The following is a 17,861-nucleotide window of genomic DNA, read 5'->3' on the forward strand; positions in this document are numbered from 1 at the left end:
ACACTATTTTTTTTTTTTTTTTTTTTTTTTTTTTTGAGACAGAGTCTCACTCTGTGGCCAGGCTGGAGTGCAGTGGCACGATCTTTGCTCACTGCAACCTCCACCTCCCAGGTTCAAGCAATTTTCCTGCCTCAGCCTCTTGAGTAGCTGGGATTACAGGCGCCCACTACCACACCCAGCCAATTTTAGAGACCGAGTTTCACTGTGTTGGCCAGGTTGGTCTGTAACTCCTGACCTTATGATCCGCCTGCCTCAGCCTCCCAAAGTACTGGGGTTACAGGCATGAGCCACCATGCCCACGCCCACTCTTTTTTTTTCTAACAACTCTTAGCATACCCCACCGTTCACCATGTGAATTGTTAAATAAACAATATTTACCACTTTGGGCCTCTTTCTGATTCAGCAGTCTAAATGTGTACAATTCAGTGGCTTTTCGTATACTCACAGAGGTGTCACCACAATAAATTTTAGTACATTTTCCTTAATCCAAGAAGAAACCCTGCACGCCTGAGCTGAAACTGCCCCCAAAGTCCCCCAGCCCCTAAACAGCGACTAATGAAGGGCATTATTATCTGCTGCATACCATTGTGGCAGCTTTACAGTGGGGACATTAAGATTAAGTCAGAAAGAGTCCCAAAGTGATAAATATTGTTTAGCTACTCTTCGTTTTTTTCTTTTTTTTTTTCTTACCACTAAAATAAGATTAGTCCCCAGAGCAGATGAAGGGTATTGCTGGAGACATTTAGATTGTGATTCACTGTGCAGATTGCTATTGTGAGAAACTGCAAAAATTGCATTTTGTTGCTGTTTGCTGTTTAGCCAGTAAGCCTCTAGGCAGCTGTAAAGCTACCCATCTTTGCTGCTTTATAACCAAAGCAATATCCACAGTATATAAAAGAAAAGGGTTGTGGGCGGAGCGAAATTAAAAAAAATATATATATATCTATATATAAAGGAAAAGATGTTAAGAGCAAAGCATGTAAATATATATGTGTCTCTCATCAGATGTTTTCTCAGCCTCACCATGTGCTGTGGGAACCAAGAGATGGGGGAGTCTTTTTTTTTAAATTTTTTTTTTTAAGATGGGGTTTCACCATGTTGGTCAGGCGGTTCTTAAACTCCCGACCTCAGGTGATCCACCCGCCTTGGCCTCCAAAGTGCTTAGATAACAGGCATGAGCCACCATGCCCAGCCTAAGATGGGGGAGTCTTTAAAAAGCCTGTCTCTGCTGAGATAAGGGGAGGGATTACTATGAATGGTAGTCATGGTACGAGTAACTCACTTTTGACCACTTGCTTTGTGCCTAGTCCAATTGCTTTACATGTTTCAAGTCATTGATTCTTCACAACAACCCTTTTGAGGTAGGTGCCATCATTCCTACTTTGCAGATAAGGAGACAGGCCCAGAGAGGTTCAGGAACTTGCATCATGTTAGCTGATAAAGGATAGAAATAAAGGATAAAGGATAGATAAAGGATAGCTGATAAAGGATAGAAATGGACTTTGAACTTGGACACTCAAGTCTCAGTCTGGGCTATACTGGAAGCAGGTTAAGGGTTTCAGGAGATAGAGGCCCAATGTCAGTTGTCCGGCATGGTCTGTCCCCTGCTTCCTGCTCCAGCCTTCTGGTCACTCAGGGTCTGGGTACTTGCAGTGTCCACTACCTAGAGTGCGTTCCCACAGCCCCACCCACTGGCTACTCTGTCTCGTGATCATTTGTAAAGATGGAAAGGTGTAATTGACTTATGTAATTGACTTAGTTATTTGCTTGTTTGTTGTGCATCTCCCCCACTATCATGTAAGGTTTTAAGAAACAAGACCCGTCAGCATGTCCAACTGCTGATAGCCGGTGTCCTAGAGCAGCTGCTTAGAACATAGCTGCTTGAATGAGTGAAGGAGGCTGAGCTGCATCTGCCTACAGGGCAGGGAGCGTTTGAGCTGTCCGGGAAGGGTAGAAGGGATTTCAGCAGGAAGAGCTGGTAGAATGGAGAGCATATCCTGGAAAGAGGAAGGGAAGTCCATTCTCATGCTGCTAATAAAGACATACCCAAGACTGGGTAATTTGTAAAGGAAAAATTTTTAATGGACTCACAGTTCCATGTGGCTGGGGAGGACTCACAATCATGACGAAAGACGAAGGAAGACCAAAGGGATGTCTTACATGGCAGCAGGCAAGAGAGCATGTGCAGGGGAACTGCCCTTTATAAAACCATCAGATCTTGTGAGACCTATTCAGTAGCATGAGAACAGCATGGGAAAGACCAGCCCCCATGATTCAATTACATCCCTCTGAGTCATTCCCATGACATATGGGAATTATGGGAGTGACAGTTCAAGATGAGATTTGGGTGGAGACACAGTCAAACCATATCTGAAGTATGGGGTGTGTTGGAGAAGCAGATAGTGGTCTGTCTGGGAGGAATCCTGTAGTATGTATTGGGCAGGGTTTCTCATCTCCCAGCATTGTTGACATTTATGGACTGGATTTTGTCATGGGTTCCTGTCCTGTGCATTATGAGATGTTTAGCAGCATCTCCACCCTCTATCCACTGGATTCCAGCAGCACTGCCCTCTTCCCAGTGTGACACCCCAGAATGTCTCTAGACATTGTCACGTATCAAAATCATCCCTGGTCTAATGGGATTACAGCCACTGGTCCAGTAGGACCAGTGAGATACAGTTGAAAGAGGCCAGGCACAGTGTCAGGACTGTAATTCCAGTACTTGGGGAGGCTGAGGCAGGTGGATCACTTGAGGTCAGTAGTTCGAGACCAGTCTGGCCAACATGATGAAATCTCATCTCTACTAAAAATACAAAATATTAGCTGGGTGTGGTGGCAGGTCTGTAATCCTGGTTGCTCAGGAGGCTGAGGCAGGAGAGTTGTTTGAACCTGGGAGGTGGAGGTTGCATTGAGTCAAGATTGTGCCACTGCATTGCAGCCTGGGTGATAGATCAAGACTCCATTTCAAAAAAAAAAAAAAAAAAAATATATATATATATATATATATATATATATATATATGTATATACAGCTGGAAGGGCTTTGGGCCCCTTTTAGGCCCAAGTGTTAGAATGATGGGGATCCATTGATGTCTTAATCTTTTTCTTCACCACATATTGTCTGATGTCTGCCATGTGCCAGACTGAATAATACAAGCTGTTGATATGCTAGAAAGGGAATGCAAATGTGGGCCTACCCTGGAGCTTTCAGGGTGGTGGCTCTGTAGCCAGGAATTTGACGATCTGGTTAAGGGGTTAGGAAGAGACATAATGACAGCAGCTGCCTGAGATGGAGTGGAGTAGGGAGAGCTGCAGGAAGCCATCCTGGCAGCCCCCTTCTCCCAGGTGTGAATGATGAAAACCTGGCCCAAGAGTAGGTGGTGGCGAGAACCTGAAGATGGGACTGCTGCAGGGATGTTGTAGACGTGGAATGCTGCAGCTTGGCTGGCTACATGCACAGGATGACACCTGATCCTAAGATCTATAGATTGGTGGACTAGGGATGACAGTGGCAAAATTAGTGAGATCTAGGGAAGGAGCCAGTCTTAAAGAAAGATGTGTAGCCGTAGAGAAGCATGCGTTCATGTCCTTTGCAGGGACGTGGATGAAGCTGGAAGACATCCTTCTCAGCAAACTAACCCAGGAACACAAAACCAAACACTGCATGTTCTCACTCATAAGCAGGACTTGAGCAACGAGAACACAGGGACATAGAGAGGGGAACATTATACAACGGGGCCTGTTGGTGGGGTAGGGGGTAAGGGGAGGGAGCACATTAGGACAAATACCCAATACACATGGGGCTTAAAACTTAGATGATGGGTTGATAGGTGCAGCAGACCACCATGGCACACGTATACCTATGTAACAAACCTGCATGTTCTGCACCTGTATCCCAGAACTTAAAGAAAAATGGTAATAAAAAAAGAGGATGATGGATTTGCCTATGGAAGGTTGAATTTAAGATCCTGATGGGACAAGCAGGGAGCTTGGATGTACCCAGAAAGACAAACGTACTAATACTGTGTTGTACTCATTTTTAAGTTAATTCTGTGGCTTTCTAGTCAGATGGAGAAATGCAAACCCCTAATATTCCCAATTCACATATTATTTTGAATCAGATTAACAGGAGCCAAAACCTTGAATTCTTAAATATTCTTACTATATAATGATGGGATGTTGTCATGAGAGCCTTGCTAATCAGACTGCTTGATCTCTATCTTACCTTTTTAACTCTGTCTTCCAAAAGGATAGATTTAGAAAATGTGACTTTTCTTACAAAAATGAAGTTAAGAAAGCTATTTATCATTGTATTCTACCTTGAAATATTTGAAGTTGCATCCAAGTAACAGGTTTAGCACATCGTGAAGGCACAAATTATTATAATGTTGGGTATTAGGTATTACCTAACAAGGTGGCTGGCCCCCAGGCCTTTTCCTAGTTGGGTGATGAAAACAGTGATTCATTTGCTTTTGGGGGCACATTTATTATAGTTAGTCATTGATCAACTGGTAATAGCGAAAGAATCAATGAAATTTCTAATTCTTGGTATATATTAAAAAGTCAGCTTTCATTAGCATTGACAAATATGCCTAAAAGGGCTAATAAAAATGAGAGGAGAAATATATTAGCAGAGACAAATCCAAGAAAACATTTAGTTCGTGATTTTAAAAGTTCAGTGGTAAAGAGCAATTGCAATTTGAACATCTGTCTTTCAGGCAGGATATTGGCACATAAACAGAGGCTCATAGGAAAGATTGATGGTAAAGCATGTATGAATTCTTCCAGGTTTTTAAGATTCTTCTCTGTATGCAGTTGTTTTGCACCTGATAATGTTTAAAGAAAACCTACAGGCCTTTTCTGTCCTTAGTTTGATGTTACCCAAAATTCACTGTATATTTATCCCTCAGTTTTGAAATCTGGTTTCTGTGACAGTCTTTTATAATTTAGCTGAAATGTGGAAGTGACCAGATTTTGTTATTCTCTATACAACAGGTGAATCTGATTTCTAAGGTCAGTTTTTCATTTAAAAGTATTTCAAAGTTAATTTTACAGTTTGATTTAGAAAATTATGGTAACTCAGGGTGGATGTGGTGGCTCATGCCTGTAATCCCAGCCCCTTGGGAGGCCAAGGCGGGCTGATCACTTGATTTCGGGAGTTCTAGACTAGCCTGGCCAACATGGCAAAACCCATTCTCTACCACAAATACAAAAAAGTAACTGGGCATGGTGACACGCACCTGTGATCCCAGTTACTCGAGAGGCTGACATAGGAGGATCGCTTGAGCCCTGGAGGAGGGAGTTGCAGTGAACTAGGATCATACCACTGCACTCCAACCTGGGTGACAGAGTGAGACCCTGGTTAAAAAAAAAATTATGGTAACTCATTAACTTATTTTTCTGGCTTCTTGTTTGGATAGACCTAGGCATTGCTAGCTTGGATACTGTCTTCTCTATAGTAATTTTACCTCTCCTTAAATGTGGGAGAGTGATGTCTGTGGCAGAATTTGCAGAGCTGGGGGCCTGGGTTGCCTCTCAGTGTTTGTAGATCTCAGTCAATGTATTTTCCTTTGCTGGGTCTCCTCTTCCTTGCCTCTAAGCAAAATGGAAGGATTACCATAGATAAGGGCTTGTCACTGCAGATGCCAACGGCAGCCAGGTGGTAAATTGGGCTAGGTGGGGACTGTGGCAAATTTGAGAGCACCAGCCCCATGTAAAGGCACAACCACTGTGCAGACCCAGAAAGTCACCAGCACACTTCATTTGGGTCTGATGTGGCCAGAGTTTCCAAGAGAATCCAGAAAGCCAGGTAAATATATGAAACTCATGAATTAAAAATGTTGGCAACAAATTCAGAAGTGTATAAATGCTGCATGGGCCCAAAGCACACACCTGCTAGCCAGATCTCATCCACAGATGTCGAGTTTGTCATCTCTGGAAGAGATCATCCCTGAGCACTTACAGAAGACGAATGCCTGGGCCCCAGCCTGTGCCTCAATTCAAGCCTGTGCTGTTGGCAGGGACCCTGAACATCACGGCTGACCAGGAAAAAGCTCTGGGTCTGGCCATCATTGTCTTTGTGTACAGTCAGCCAGTTTATCAAGATGTTCCGTTTGAAGGAAACTTTTTGGAGACAAAAATGTGGGTATCAAGGTGGATAACTTGGGGGCAGCCCAGAGCATGTTCCGTCTTCTTCATGGCTCTCTCCACTCCAGGCCACCCAGCCCTGCCGCACTGAGGTTCTGAATAGCTCTTGGGTAGAAGTTGCTGGGTCTTTATTGTGTGATCTTGAACTTGAGTCCTGCCTAAGACCCACCTCCCTTTCCCGACACTATCCAGGCCTCAGCATCTCCCACTTGGGTTAATGAAAGGCTGGTTAAAGTAACTCTGAGAGTCCCTCTAGCACTGCCAATTTCTACTACATAGGTGGGAAAAATGGGCTTCTGTGATTTAAGCTTTCTAATCTCACCAAGATGAGCCTTATTCAGTGGCCTTATTCGGCGCAGTACTGGAAGGTCAGGTGCAGATGTGAAATTAACTGACATAAGTATGTGAGGCTAGCCCTCAGATTTATATTATCATCCATAGCAGACTCTCAGCGGAGCCTAGTGATCTCACCTCCAGACATTCATGCCCTGTGTAATCCCCTGCCCTTAAGGTGGTCTGGCCTAGTGATGTGATTGTAATGAGCAGAACACAGCAAAAGTGATGGGAGTTACTTCCATTGTGATGTTATATAAGATTGTACCTTCCATTTGCTAGCAGACCCTCTGCCTTGTCTGGTTCAATAAAGCAGGTTTTCATGTTGCAAGCTGCCATATTGGAGAGGCCCATATGGCAGGGAACTGAGGGCAGCCTCCAGCCAGCAGCCAGTGAGGAACTGAAGCCATCAGTCCTACAACCTACAAGGAGCTGAATCCTGCTAACCACTATGTAGGTGAGCTTGGAAACAGATCCTGCCCCATGTGAGCCTGTGAGAGACTTGGAGCAGAGGACCAGCTAAACCATGCCAGACTCCCACAGAGGCTATGAGATAATCAATGTGGGTTGTTTGAAGCTGATACATTTGTGGTAGTTTGTTATACAGCAGTAGACAGCTAAATTATCTTCTCTATGAATCTGTTAAAAAAATTAACATTGAAAAAGTTAAATTTGTTGGCCATGTGCGGTGGCTCACATCTGTAATCCCAGCACTTTGGGTGGCCAAGGTGGGTGGATCACAAGGTCAGGAGTTCAAGACCAGCCTGCCAACATAGTGAAACCTCATCTCTACTAAAAATAAAAAAATTAGCTGGGTGTGGTGGCACACGCCTGTAGTCCCAGCTGCTCAGGAGGCTGAGGCGGGAGAATCGCTTGAACCCAGGAGGCAGAGGTTGCAGTGAGCCAAGACCATGCCATTGCACACCAGCCTGGGTGACAGAGTGAGACTCCATCTAAAAAAAAAAAAAAAAGTTAAATTCATTCTGGACATTCTTATTTAGAACAGATTTAGGTGTTTTAGTTAAATAAATGTTTTTACCAGGTATTTAACCCTAAATACCTTATAGGTATTATCCAGAGCTTCGTGTCAACTGTTTCCAAAGTTTATAATCTTGTTTTGATACCATCTGGGTCAGAAATGAGATCTTAACTGAATCAACACTTTAATTCCTTCCACACATCTTTAAGTTTGTCTCAAAATTTGACCTTGGTCTTATCATAGTCATCAGTTAGGGCCTGTGACTGGGTTCTTTTTTAAAATCAATTTTTGAAGAAAAATACAGACTTCTCTGTTGTATACTGGAGAGTGTGTGTGCGTACACGTGCGTGTGTGTACACATGCATGTGTGCTATACACTCATACTTGCTAATGGGTGCTTTTTCCATAAAGTCATGTAAAAATAAATTAGAACTTACTAATTAGTAATGATTAACTTCTTACTTTTCAAAGAATCTTGACACTGTGTTTTGCAAGGCAATATAACGGTGATGACTAGGTAGTAATGAATGATACCAAGAAATATTTAGGGCCCAAATTCATAACCTGTACATAGGCAGACACCTAACAATGACCAGCAAAGTATACAAAACCAAAATAAAAAATACACCACCACTCACAACCTCCCTCTTACTGAGACCAGCTCAGCCGTAGAGACCCCCCACACAGGCAGCGCTGAAGGCATTAAGAAGCAGACACCTAGATAGAACAACAAAGTGGAATTACTGTATCTAGAGGCCAACAGCCTTCTGAACTGAGAGCCTCAGCAAGTGACAGCAGCCCAGGCTTCCAGGCTGAGGGCCTTGAGCAGACGCTGACCCACGTATTCTCTCTGAACAGGTGATTATTATTAACTAACAGATGTTCTGTGTTTTCTCATAGAACCAAGGTAAACTAGGTAGGCAGCCGGTGCCTGCTTACCACTGATACTAGAAAGTATTCTCCACGAGGGAGTCTTAAAGAATCGTTTTAACCTGTGTATGATTTACATATGCTGTTTTGCTACTTTAGAATGCCCCAAGTAGTTTTCCATTTGGGGTGGGGGGCGGGTAGGTTTTCCTTGCTGCTGTCCATAACAAACAATATATTTTATCATACACTCAGCATTTCTCAGCACCCTCTGAAGTGTTATTTTAGTTTAAGGACACAACAGTCACTGTGCTTCTGTTTCTCAACCAGCGTATATAAGTTGCAGGCCAGTAGAGTTTCTTGGTTAGACTGTTGCTTCCCAAATTTGGATGTGCACATAAGTCGCCCGGGGGCTCAGTAAAATGCAGATCCGAACTCAGTGGATCTGGGCTGGGGCCAAAGATTCTGCATTGTAAATGTGCTCCCCTGCGATGCTGATGTCACACCTAGAGGAATAGGGCTGTGGCCCAGCCCAGCCATCTCTGTGCCTTGAGCACCGTGCGGCCTTGTGTTGTCCAGTAACCCTCACCTCACCCCTCTGCATCAGCCTTGTTGCCAGCCAGTTCTCTCCTTAATTAGCATTGTCAGGCAGGTACCATTTGACTGGGCAGTCTCATGTTTAAGCTTTCTCGCTAGGAAAGGTAGGGGGAAAAGCTGGATCCGAGTGTCTTTTTTTTTTTTTTTTTTTTTTTTTCCCCAATAGTGACAAATACTATCATACTTAGAGTGCTTTAGGACTGAAACTCTGTTTATACCTCCTTCCGTGGCTCAGGCTGCTGAAAGAGTGCTTCCAGAAGATTTCCAGGGAAGCTGGACTGTGCCTGGGACAGACTTGTGCTTTTTCCTAGAAAGGATGATGTTACAAGCTTTCCCTGGCCCTAGTAGATGTCATTCAACTAATACTTATGCACTGTCCTGGGGGTAGGGTAACTCTGGGCTTTAGTGAAATAATTTTAATGCAAGTATTGTTAAGAATTCATTTTCATCTGAGGGAGGTGGTTCATGCCTGTAATCCCAGCACTTTGGGAGGCTTAGGCCCAGGTGGGCAGATCAGTTAAGGTCAGAAGTTCTAGACCAGCCTGGCCAACATGGTTTAACCCCGTCTCTACTAAAAATACAAAACTTAGCCAGATGTGGTGGTGCATGCCTGTAATCTCAGCTACTCAGGAGACTGAGGCACAAGAATCGCTTAAGCCTGGGAGGCAGAGGTTGCAGTAAGTAGAGATTGCAGCATTGCACTCCAGCCTGGGTGACAGAGGGAAACTTTGTCTAAAAAAAAAAAAATCACTTTTGTCTGGGTATGGTGGTTCATGCCTGTAACCCCAGAACTTTGGAAGGCTGAGGCAGGAGGATCACTTGAATATGGGAGGTCAAGGCTGCAGGAAGCCATGATTGTGCCACTGTACTCTAGCTTGGGTAACAAAGCAAGACCCCATCTATAAAAATAAATTAAAAAAAAAAAAAAAGAATTCACTTTCATAATGTAAAAAGTTGCCTTTTTAAGGAATGGAGAGGTATACATTTACAAAAGATTTCTCCTTCTAGAAGTATGCATTGTAAGCTCCAAATATCTTTAATTCAAGCTTGATAAAAAGAAATTATGATGAGACCAAAGACCACCAGCTTCTGTAGCAGGAACCTTAAGATCATCCAGTTCCTTTTGAGAATTAAGATTCCTGAGTAAACAAATACCTCATTAGATAGGTAAGGTAGATTGAATACTGATATGTGAGTTGTCATTTATTTTAGGTCAAACCTATTTATTTTGTACCTTATCATCATAAAATTGAGATTCTAAAGTTTTTAGTAAGTAAACAAGTAATAATGAAATATTTATTTTAATAGCTCCAAGGACTATTGACTTTTTGAAATTCTGACTATTTGTCATAGGAAACGATTTGTTAAAATGTTTGCTGTAGGGAGCTGTTTATAAACTCTGTTATAGAAGACTGATGTATGCTGCTACCTTGGGGTGCCTGTGATCACCTCCCTTATCTGGTTCTGATTAATTCATCCAGCTTAAATGGCTCTGCATGGAGCTCAGAAATACAAACACAGCTAGAAGCGTTCATTGGTGTAGAAAGGTTATGCAAGCAAAATAAATGATTAATAATGTTAAGACAGAAAGCAGAATCTCAGTTTTCTTTCATGACACAACGTTCAGATCTTTAGGAAATCTTGTCTGCTTCTTGACCGCTTATCCCTAATGCCCCATTCATAGGGATCTATTACTGTGTAACGAATTACCCTGAAACTTCATGGCTTATAAAGCAAATATGTATCATGTCATAGGATTTTGTCAGAAATTTGGGTACAGCTGAGCTGGGTTCTTCTGCCACAGAGTCTCATAAGGCTTCAATCAAGGTATCTGTGGGGCTATGGTCTCATCTGAAAGCTTGACAGAGGTGTATCCTCTTCTGAGCTGACTCAGGTAGTTGTTGGCAGGATTGGTTCCTCATGGGCTGTTGGCCAGAGGGTTCCTTTACTTAGCACACAAGCTTCTCTAGGGATAGTCACAAGATGGCCCCTTTTAATTTCCAGAGTAAGGACTCAGAGAAAGGGAGAGAGAAAGAGAAGAAAGTCATGGTCTTCTTTTAGCCCACTCGGAAGGGACTCCCGTCACTGTATTCCGTTTATTAGAAGTAGGTTGCAGCCCACACTCAAAGGGAGTGTGTTGCAAAGGGATGTGAATATCAGGAGACAGGGATTTGGGGGGGTTCTTAGAGTCTTTCTGCCATACACAATCAGTGCTCAGTGAATGACAGTTGACTCCCTTGGTCCCTGCTGGATGTGCCATATTGCTGTCTTTCTTATCATGAGATGCACACACCAGGGTTTCATGCAGCCCTTGTTCAGATTGAGTTCCAGGCGGTTGTGATGTGATTGAACACTGTGCTGTAAGTCGAGGGCTGGTGGGTTTATTTTTCTCTAAAGTGTGGAGAGGTATTTTTGTTTATTCACTTCTTTTTTTGTTGTTATTGAGACTGAGTCTTCCTGGCTGGAGTGCAGTGGCGCCATCTCCACTAACTACAACCTCCACCTCCTGGGTTCAAGCAATTCGCCTGCCTCTGCCTCCTGAGTAGCTGGGATTACAGGCGCCCACCACTACGTCCAGTTAATTATTGTGTTTTTTAGTAGAGATGGGGTTTCACCATATTGGCCAGGCTGGCCTCAAACTCCTGACCTCAGGTGATCCACCTGTGTTACCCTCTCAAAATTCTGGGATTACAGGCGTGAGCCACTGTACCCGGCCAGTTTTTTTTTTTTTTTCTTTAACCCTGAAAAGGGAGTTAAGGAGGAAAAGGAGGCTTGAAGCCAGAGTCCACTCTAAGGTGATAGTAAGCTCAGTATGATGGGTGGAAAGTGGCCATAGAATTTAAAAAGGTTTTCACTGGCCCTTCCTTGTCATTTAGATCCCAGCTTAAATGTCACCACTTCAGAGAGGCCTTTCCCGTCTTATTTGTTTATTTTTATTTAGTTTTGAGGCGGAATCTCTCTGTCACCCAGGCTGGAGTGCAGTGGCATGGTATCAGCTCACTGCAACCTTCGCCTCCTGGGTTAAAGCATTCCTCTCACCTCAGCCTCCCAGGTAACCAGGACTACAGGTGTGCACCACCACGTCTGGTAAATTTTTGTAGAGATGGGTTTCACCATGTTGGCCCATGCTGGTCTCAAACTCCTGACCTCAAGTGATCTGCCCACTGTGGCCTCCCAAAGTGCTGGGATTACAGGCATGAGCCACCACACCTGGCCCTGTCTGTCTAATTTAAACTAGCCATTGGCTCACTCTTAATCTGCATAGTCATTAACAGTCTGATTCTATTCCCTGCTTGTTTACTAGGTTTTCTACCCCCATGAGCACTGAGTAGAGGGACTCATCTGTCTTAGTCACCTTCCTATTGCCAGCACCTCTCATAGGGCCTGGCAAACCAAAGGCTCCCCTTATGATACTTACCCAATAGACAAATGAATCAAACACATGGACGTGAAGTGATTTCAAAGGGCTTTTTGGAAATTACAATATCATCATGACTTCCAAAGAAAATGCCATTTATTCGGTTAACATGGATTGTACATTAAATAATTATAATTATCATTATTGAGTTAGAGTCTCCTATGTCGCCCAGGCTAGAGTGCAGTGACGCAGTCTCAGCTGACTGCAACCTCCACCTCCTAGGTTCAAGCGATTCTTGTGCCTCAGCCTCTCAAGTAGCTGGGATTGCAGGTGCCCACAATCACGCTTAGCTAATTTTTGTATTTTTGGTAGCGACAGGGTTTCATCATGTTGCCCAGGCTGATCTCAGACCCCTGACCTCAGGCAATCCACCCGCCTTGGCCTCCCAAAGTACTGGGATTACAGGCATGAGCCACCATGCCTGGCCATACATTACATTATGAAAAAGGGAAAAAAAATAGCCTCAGGATGACAGGGTAGCTCTGTCCCTGCCACCAAGTGCTAGCAGGCCATTCAGCAAGTTCTGCCGCCTCTCCAGGTCTCACTTTTCTCGGAGGATAAACGAGTGGGTTTGCAGATTGGAGGATGTCACACTGTGCTGTGTCCAGCACCACATCTGACTCTGGCACCAGAAGTTACAGGTGCTATTCTGTAAGAGCAAGCGGCTTTGCTTGGCATGTTTTTTCAACATTGGCCTGCCATGTGCGATTTTGATTAGAGAAAGGATTCTGTGGCCAAATAATTTTTTAAACAAGTGAAACCCACAGCGCTTCTGTGCCCATTAATGGCCATTCCAGCTCTGCGTAAGCAGGCATCAGCAGCAGTTCTGGCAGATAAGAGTAGAAACCCAAGGCCCACAAAGCTTTGGCCCCGCAGAGCCAATCGGAAGAGCAAGCAGAATGATTTCAGGTGGCCTAGATCCCTTTCCAGGAACATAAAAGAGTCCCCACCCCCAGCCTCACACCTCACGGCTGCCCACATCCTACTGCCTTTGAAATGTTAGCATCGATTTTTGTTTCTTCTGTTTTTTTTCTTTTTTTTTTTCCCACATTGACTTACTCATTTCAGGATTTCATTTCTGGCACCACATCTCCCACCAGATAGCCAGAGCTTCTGAGCGCCAAGTTTTATAATTAAAATCCTGTCACATCCCCCGAAATGGTGGAAGTGATGCCACGAAGCCTCGCAGAAAAGATTTGTAAGCACTTCACCTAGTAATTTAAATATAATACTTCTGGCAGCGTTCAATTTTGGGTGTTGTATTCTAATTTAAAGACTATTATTGAGCACGAATATCCTCTTGTGTCGTGTTCCGTTGTGGCTCCGTGCTTCCTTTTGGCCATCTAGCTTGTCAACAAACGGCTAGACTGTGTGGCTGCAGAAGCCCACGTGGACAGTCCTGGCCTTTGGGTATCACCAGGTCCCAGGCGTAATTAGTATAAATCAGAACCCTCTAGACTATGACAGGAAAATGGTATGTGTGAACAGCAGCTTATTAAAATGACCTACTTAGTTTAAGAAAAATAGTATATCCACTTGCATGGTGACCTGGTTGCATTTTATAACAGATTTTATAACACTTCTCCTTCTTCCTCTCTCTCTTTTTTTTTTTTTTTTTTTTTTTTTTTAAGAAAAGGAAGGGGAATGGAAAGGCCCATTCTACTTCATCCTGGGTGCAGACCCACAGTTTGGGCTGATGAAGGCCTGGTCCACTGGGGACTGTGACAATGGTGGTGACGAATGGGGACAGGAGATCCGTCTCACTGAGCAAGCTGTCCAGGCCATCAACAAGCTGAACCCCAAACCCAGATTCTTCGTCCTGTGTGGCGACCTCATCCACGCCATGCCCGGTAAGTCTCAGGTCACCACTTGTGACCTTTTCTGCTTCGCCAGTCATGACTGCATTTGGGCAGGGAAAAAAAAAAAGATTTTGTTTCAAAGGCATCTTTGTTCAGTCACAGACCATTCTTTCGCTTCATGATTGTTGCAGTATCATTGAACATCAGAAAGTGCACACTCACTTTATGTTTAGAGTTTGGCAAGATTAATCACAGTAATTAGGCACAGCTACAGTTCTGATGATTTGAGCTTAATATGAAATATGGAACAGATTCCCACACATCACCTTTCTGCATTTCCAGGGACAGACTTGAACTGCTTCCAGATACTATATCCATAAATATAATCTTCTCTCCTTATTTCCTTTCTTCTTACACTTTTATTTCTCCCTTATTTGTTGGTGCTTTTTTGGTTGCAAGTGACAGAAATACAACTTAAAATGGGATTCCTTGTTTTTTTTTTTTAAAGTATGTGTTGCCTCATGGGACTGTAAGGTCCCGGAGCAGACCTGGATTGCAGGTACAGCTGGATCTAGGAGCTCAGCTTGGTTATCAGGACTTGATCTGTCTGTCACTCTGATTGGCCTTCTTCTGGCTTGACCGCATTCACATTCAGGCTCTCTCTAGATAGTGGCTTCTGGGGGCTCTACATTTGTATCCTTTTGACAGAAACCACAACAGAAAGCAAGTGCCTTATTCTGGGTAGTCCAACGTCCCAGGCTGGCTGGGCACAGTGGCTCACTCCTGTAATTTCAGCACTTTGAGACGCTAAGGAGGGCGGATCACTTGAGCGCAGGAGTTCGAGACCAGCCTGACCATCATGGTGAAACCCCATCTCTACCAAAAATACAGAAGTTAGCCTGTCGTGGTGGTACATGTCTGTAGTCCCAGTTACTCAGGAGGCTAAGGCACAAAAATTGCTTGAACCCGGGATGTGGAGGTTGCAGTGAGCCAAGATTGTGCCACTGCACTCTAGCCTGGGTGAAGGAGTAAGACTCCATCTCAGAAAAACAAGCAAACAAAAAACAAAGTCCCAGGCTGACACCCCTCTAGCCCACATGGCCCCCTTCCACCAGGGTATGGGGTTAGCTTCACTGCAACCACATGGTCTAAAGAACAGGACAGTCTCACTCACAAAAAAGTGGGATGTTGGAAATGCAACAATGACAGATACCTTCTAGAACTCTCTCCCTTTTCTTTTTGCCTGCTCTGATGTCCTCTCTCAGGCAAGGATACAGCCTAGCAGGCAGATATAAGCAAATGGAGAGTGCCCCTGTCCCTCAGGGAGGCAAGGGACCTTTGACCATTGCAGAAAACCCAGTAGTGGCTGTGGGTGTCTGTTTGGGGCTAGCTGCATCTTGTAAACCAAGGCTGTGAGTCCCACGATGATGTCTAACTCCTTTAGAAGCCGAGGTACCCTGTAGTAAGCCTGGGTGTATCAGTTCCTCTTCCTTGTGACTGTTTTGTCTGGCAGCCCACTTATTCAGAATAAAACCCATAATGAAAACATGAAAATGGTCAGGCATGGTGGCTCACACCTATAATACCAGAACTTTGGGAGGCCGAGGTGAATGGGTCACTTGAGATCAGGAGTTTGAGACCAGCCTGGCCAACATGGTGAAACCACGTCTCTACTAAAAATACAAAAATTAGCTGGTCGTGGTGTACGTGCCTGTAGTCCCAGCTACTCAGGAGGCTGAGGCAGGAGAATCGTGTGAACCTGGGAGGCGGAGGTTGCAGTGAGCTGAGATCACGCCGCTGCACTCCAGCTTGGGTGACAGAGCGAGACTGTCTCAAAAAAAAAAAAAAAAACGGAAAAAAAGAAAAAATGTGAGAATGGAAAAGGGCAGCACAGAATTGCTCCCTCCAAAGTCCGGAAAGTGCAGGCAGCAAGATCCTCAGATCGCCCTTGATTCTCTGCTTCCTGGTATTTTACCCAAAGCCAGGAATGTGGACACGCCCGTGTCATTGACGCCTACCCGATAGAACCCCGGGACCCCGGGATGTCCTCCCTGTTGAAGCAGCCGTTTTAGAAGGTGGCAGGACAGGCAAAAGGGACATGAAGACAGTAAAGACCTGAATTAGAACTCAAGTGGCTGGGACGCCAGCCCATGTCTGCCACTGATGCACTGGGTGAGCATGGACAGACCCCTCATCTTAAGGTCTCTGGTTCTGAGCCAAAAGCCCATTGATACAGTAAGAATTTAAGCCCTCCAAGTCTGGAGCTATGTAGTACAGGGACAAACAATTCCATGCTAGAGGGAACATCTTGGCAACTCAGTGTAGGAACATGTTCACAATAATGGTCCTGAGTTCTGTTCGGTTGAGAGGCAAACTCTTACCTGATTGTAAACTTAGCTACCCTTGGTGACTCTTGGCCAAGGGTTTCTGGATGCCCAGATTGTACAGTACTGAGAGAGTATAGAGTGCCTCAGCGTCTAAAGGAGTTAGAAATCATAGCAGCCTTTGCTGGGTGCAGTGGTTTATCCCTGTAATCCCAGCACTTTGTGAGGCCAAAGTAGGTGGATCACCTGAAGTCAGGAGTTTGAGACTAGCCTTGCCAACGTGGAGAAACCCCATCTCTACTAAAAATACAAAAATCAGCCAGGTGTAGTGGCATGTACCTGTAATCCCGCTACTTGGAAGGCTGAGGCAGGAGAATCCCTTGAACCCAGGAGGGGGAGGTTGCAGTGAGCTGAGATCATGCTGCTGTACTCCAACTTGGGCAATGGAATAAGACTTGGTTTCTATATAAAAAAAAGAAGAAACCATAACAGCCCTCAGAATCAGTCTTGGGTAAAACAAGGAAATAGATTGACCAAACAGATGAATAGATTAATGTGACTTCCACATCGTCTGATTTGCAGTCTGCCGGTTTCACTGGGGTCATATAGCCCTGTGTGTAAATCAGTTAGAGCTCTCACTCTGGACTACACAGTAAGAAAACTTATTTTTTCTTAATTCCTTTTATTGTCATCCCTAAACTTCTGTTTTTACTGAACACATGAAAATAAGATTTCAGTTTGGGCATACCTGTAATCTCAGTGCTTTGGGAGGCTGAGGTGGGAGGATCACTTGAGGCCAGGAGTTCGAGACCAGCCTGGGCAACATAGTGAGACCTTGTCCCGAAAAAAATTTTTTTAAAATTAGCCGGGTGAGACTGGGTACGGTGGCTCATGCCTGTAATCTCAGCACTTTGGGAGGCTGAGGCAGGTGGGTTACTTGAGGTCAGGAGTTCGAGACTAGCCTGACCAGTTTGAGGCCCACATGGTGAAACTCTGTCTCTATTAAAAAGTACAAAGATTAGCTGGGCATAGTGGCAGTTGTCTGCAACCCCACGAGGCTGAGGCACGAGAATATCTTGAACTCCAGAGGCGGAGGTTGCAGTGAGCTGAGACTGCACCACTGCACTCCAGCCTGGGTGATAGAGTGTGAGACTCAGTCTCAAAAAAAAAAAAAAAAAATTAGCCAGGCATGGTGTTGCATGCCTGTAGTCCCAGCTACTAGGGAGGCTAAGGTGGGAGGACCACTTGAGTCCAGGAGTTTGAGGCTGTAGTAAGCCATGATCATACCACTGCACTCACCAGCCTCGAGACAACAGAGAGAGCCCCGTTTCTTTAAAAAAAAAAAAAAAAAAAAAAAAAAAAAAAAAGAGAAGAAAAGATTTAAAATTTTTCTGTTCA

The 17,861-nt window shown here is 44.4% G+C and overlaps 1 protein-coding gene and 1 long non-coding RNA gene across 4 annotated transcripts in view; one reads left to right on the forward strand and one right to left on the reverse strand.

The window, feature by feature from the left end:
- Positions 1 to 2,342, reverse strand: part of LOC116526732 — a 13,575-nt gene extending 11,233 nt beyond the window's left edge. The window contains exons 1-2 of the long non-coding RNA XR_004258242.1: positions 2,329 to 2,342; positions 1,689 to 1,698 (exon numbers count right to left, since the gene is read on the reverse strand). This is a non-coding gene — a long non-coding RNA (uncharacterized LOC116526732). The remainder of the gene's footprint in view (positions 1 to 1,688; positions 1,699 to 2,328) is intronic.
- CPPED1 (calcineurin like phosphoesterase domain containing 1) overlaps positions 1 to 17,861 on the forward strand; it is a 140,171-nt gene that overhangs the window by 10,402 nt on the left and 111,908 nt on the right. For 2 of the 3 annotated variants that reach the window (XM_032243346.1, XM_032243349.1), the window contains exon 2: positions 13,972 to 14,190. The exons of the other annotated variant lie outside the window; for it this stretch is intronic. In XM_032243346.1, the coding sequence (XP_032099237.1) occupies positions 13,972 to 14,190 (219 nt within the window). The remainder of the gene's footprint in view (positions 1 to 13,971; positions 14,191 to 17,861) is intronic. 3 annotated transcript variants of the gene reach the window in all.

The sequence above is a fragment of the Sapajus apella genome, unplaced genomic scaffold (genome assembly GCF_009761245.1).
Source record: "Sapajus apella isolate SASKATOON/1434 unplaced genomic scaffold, GSC_monkey_1.0 scaffold51, whole genome shotgun sequence".
In the NCBI taxonomy this organism is placed as follows: Eukaryota; Metazoa; Chordata; class Mammalia; order Primates; family Cebidae; genus Sapajus; species Sapajus apella.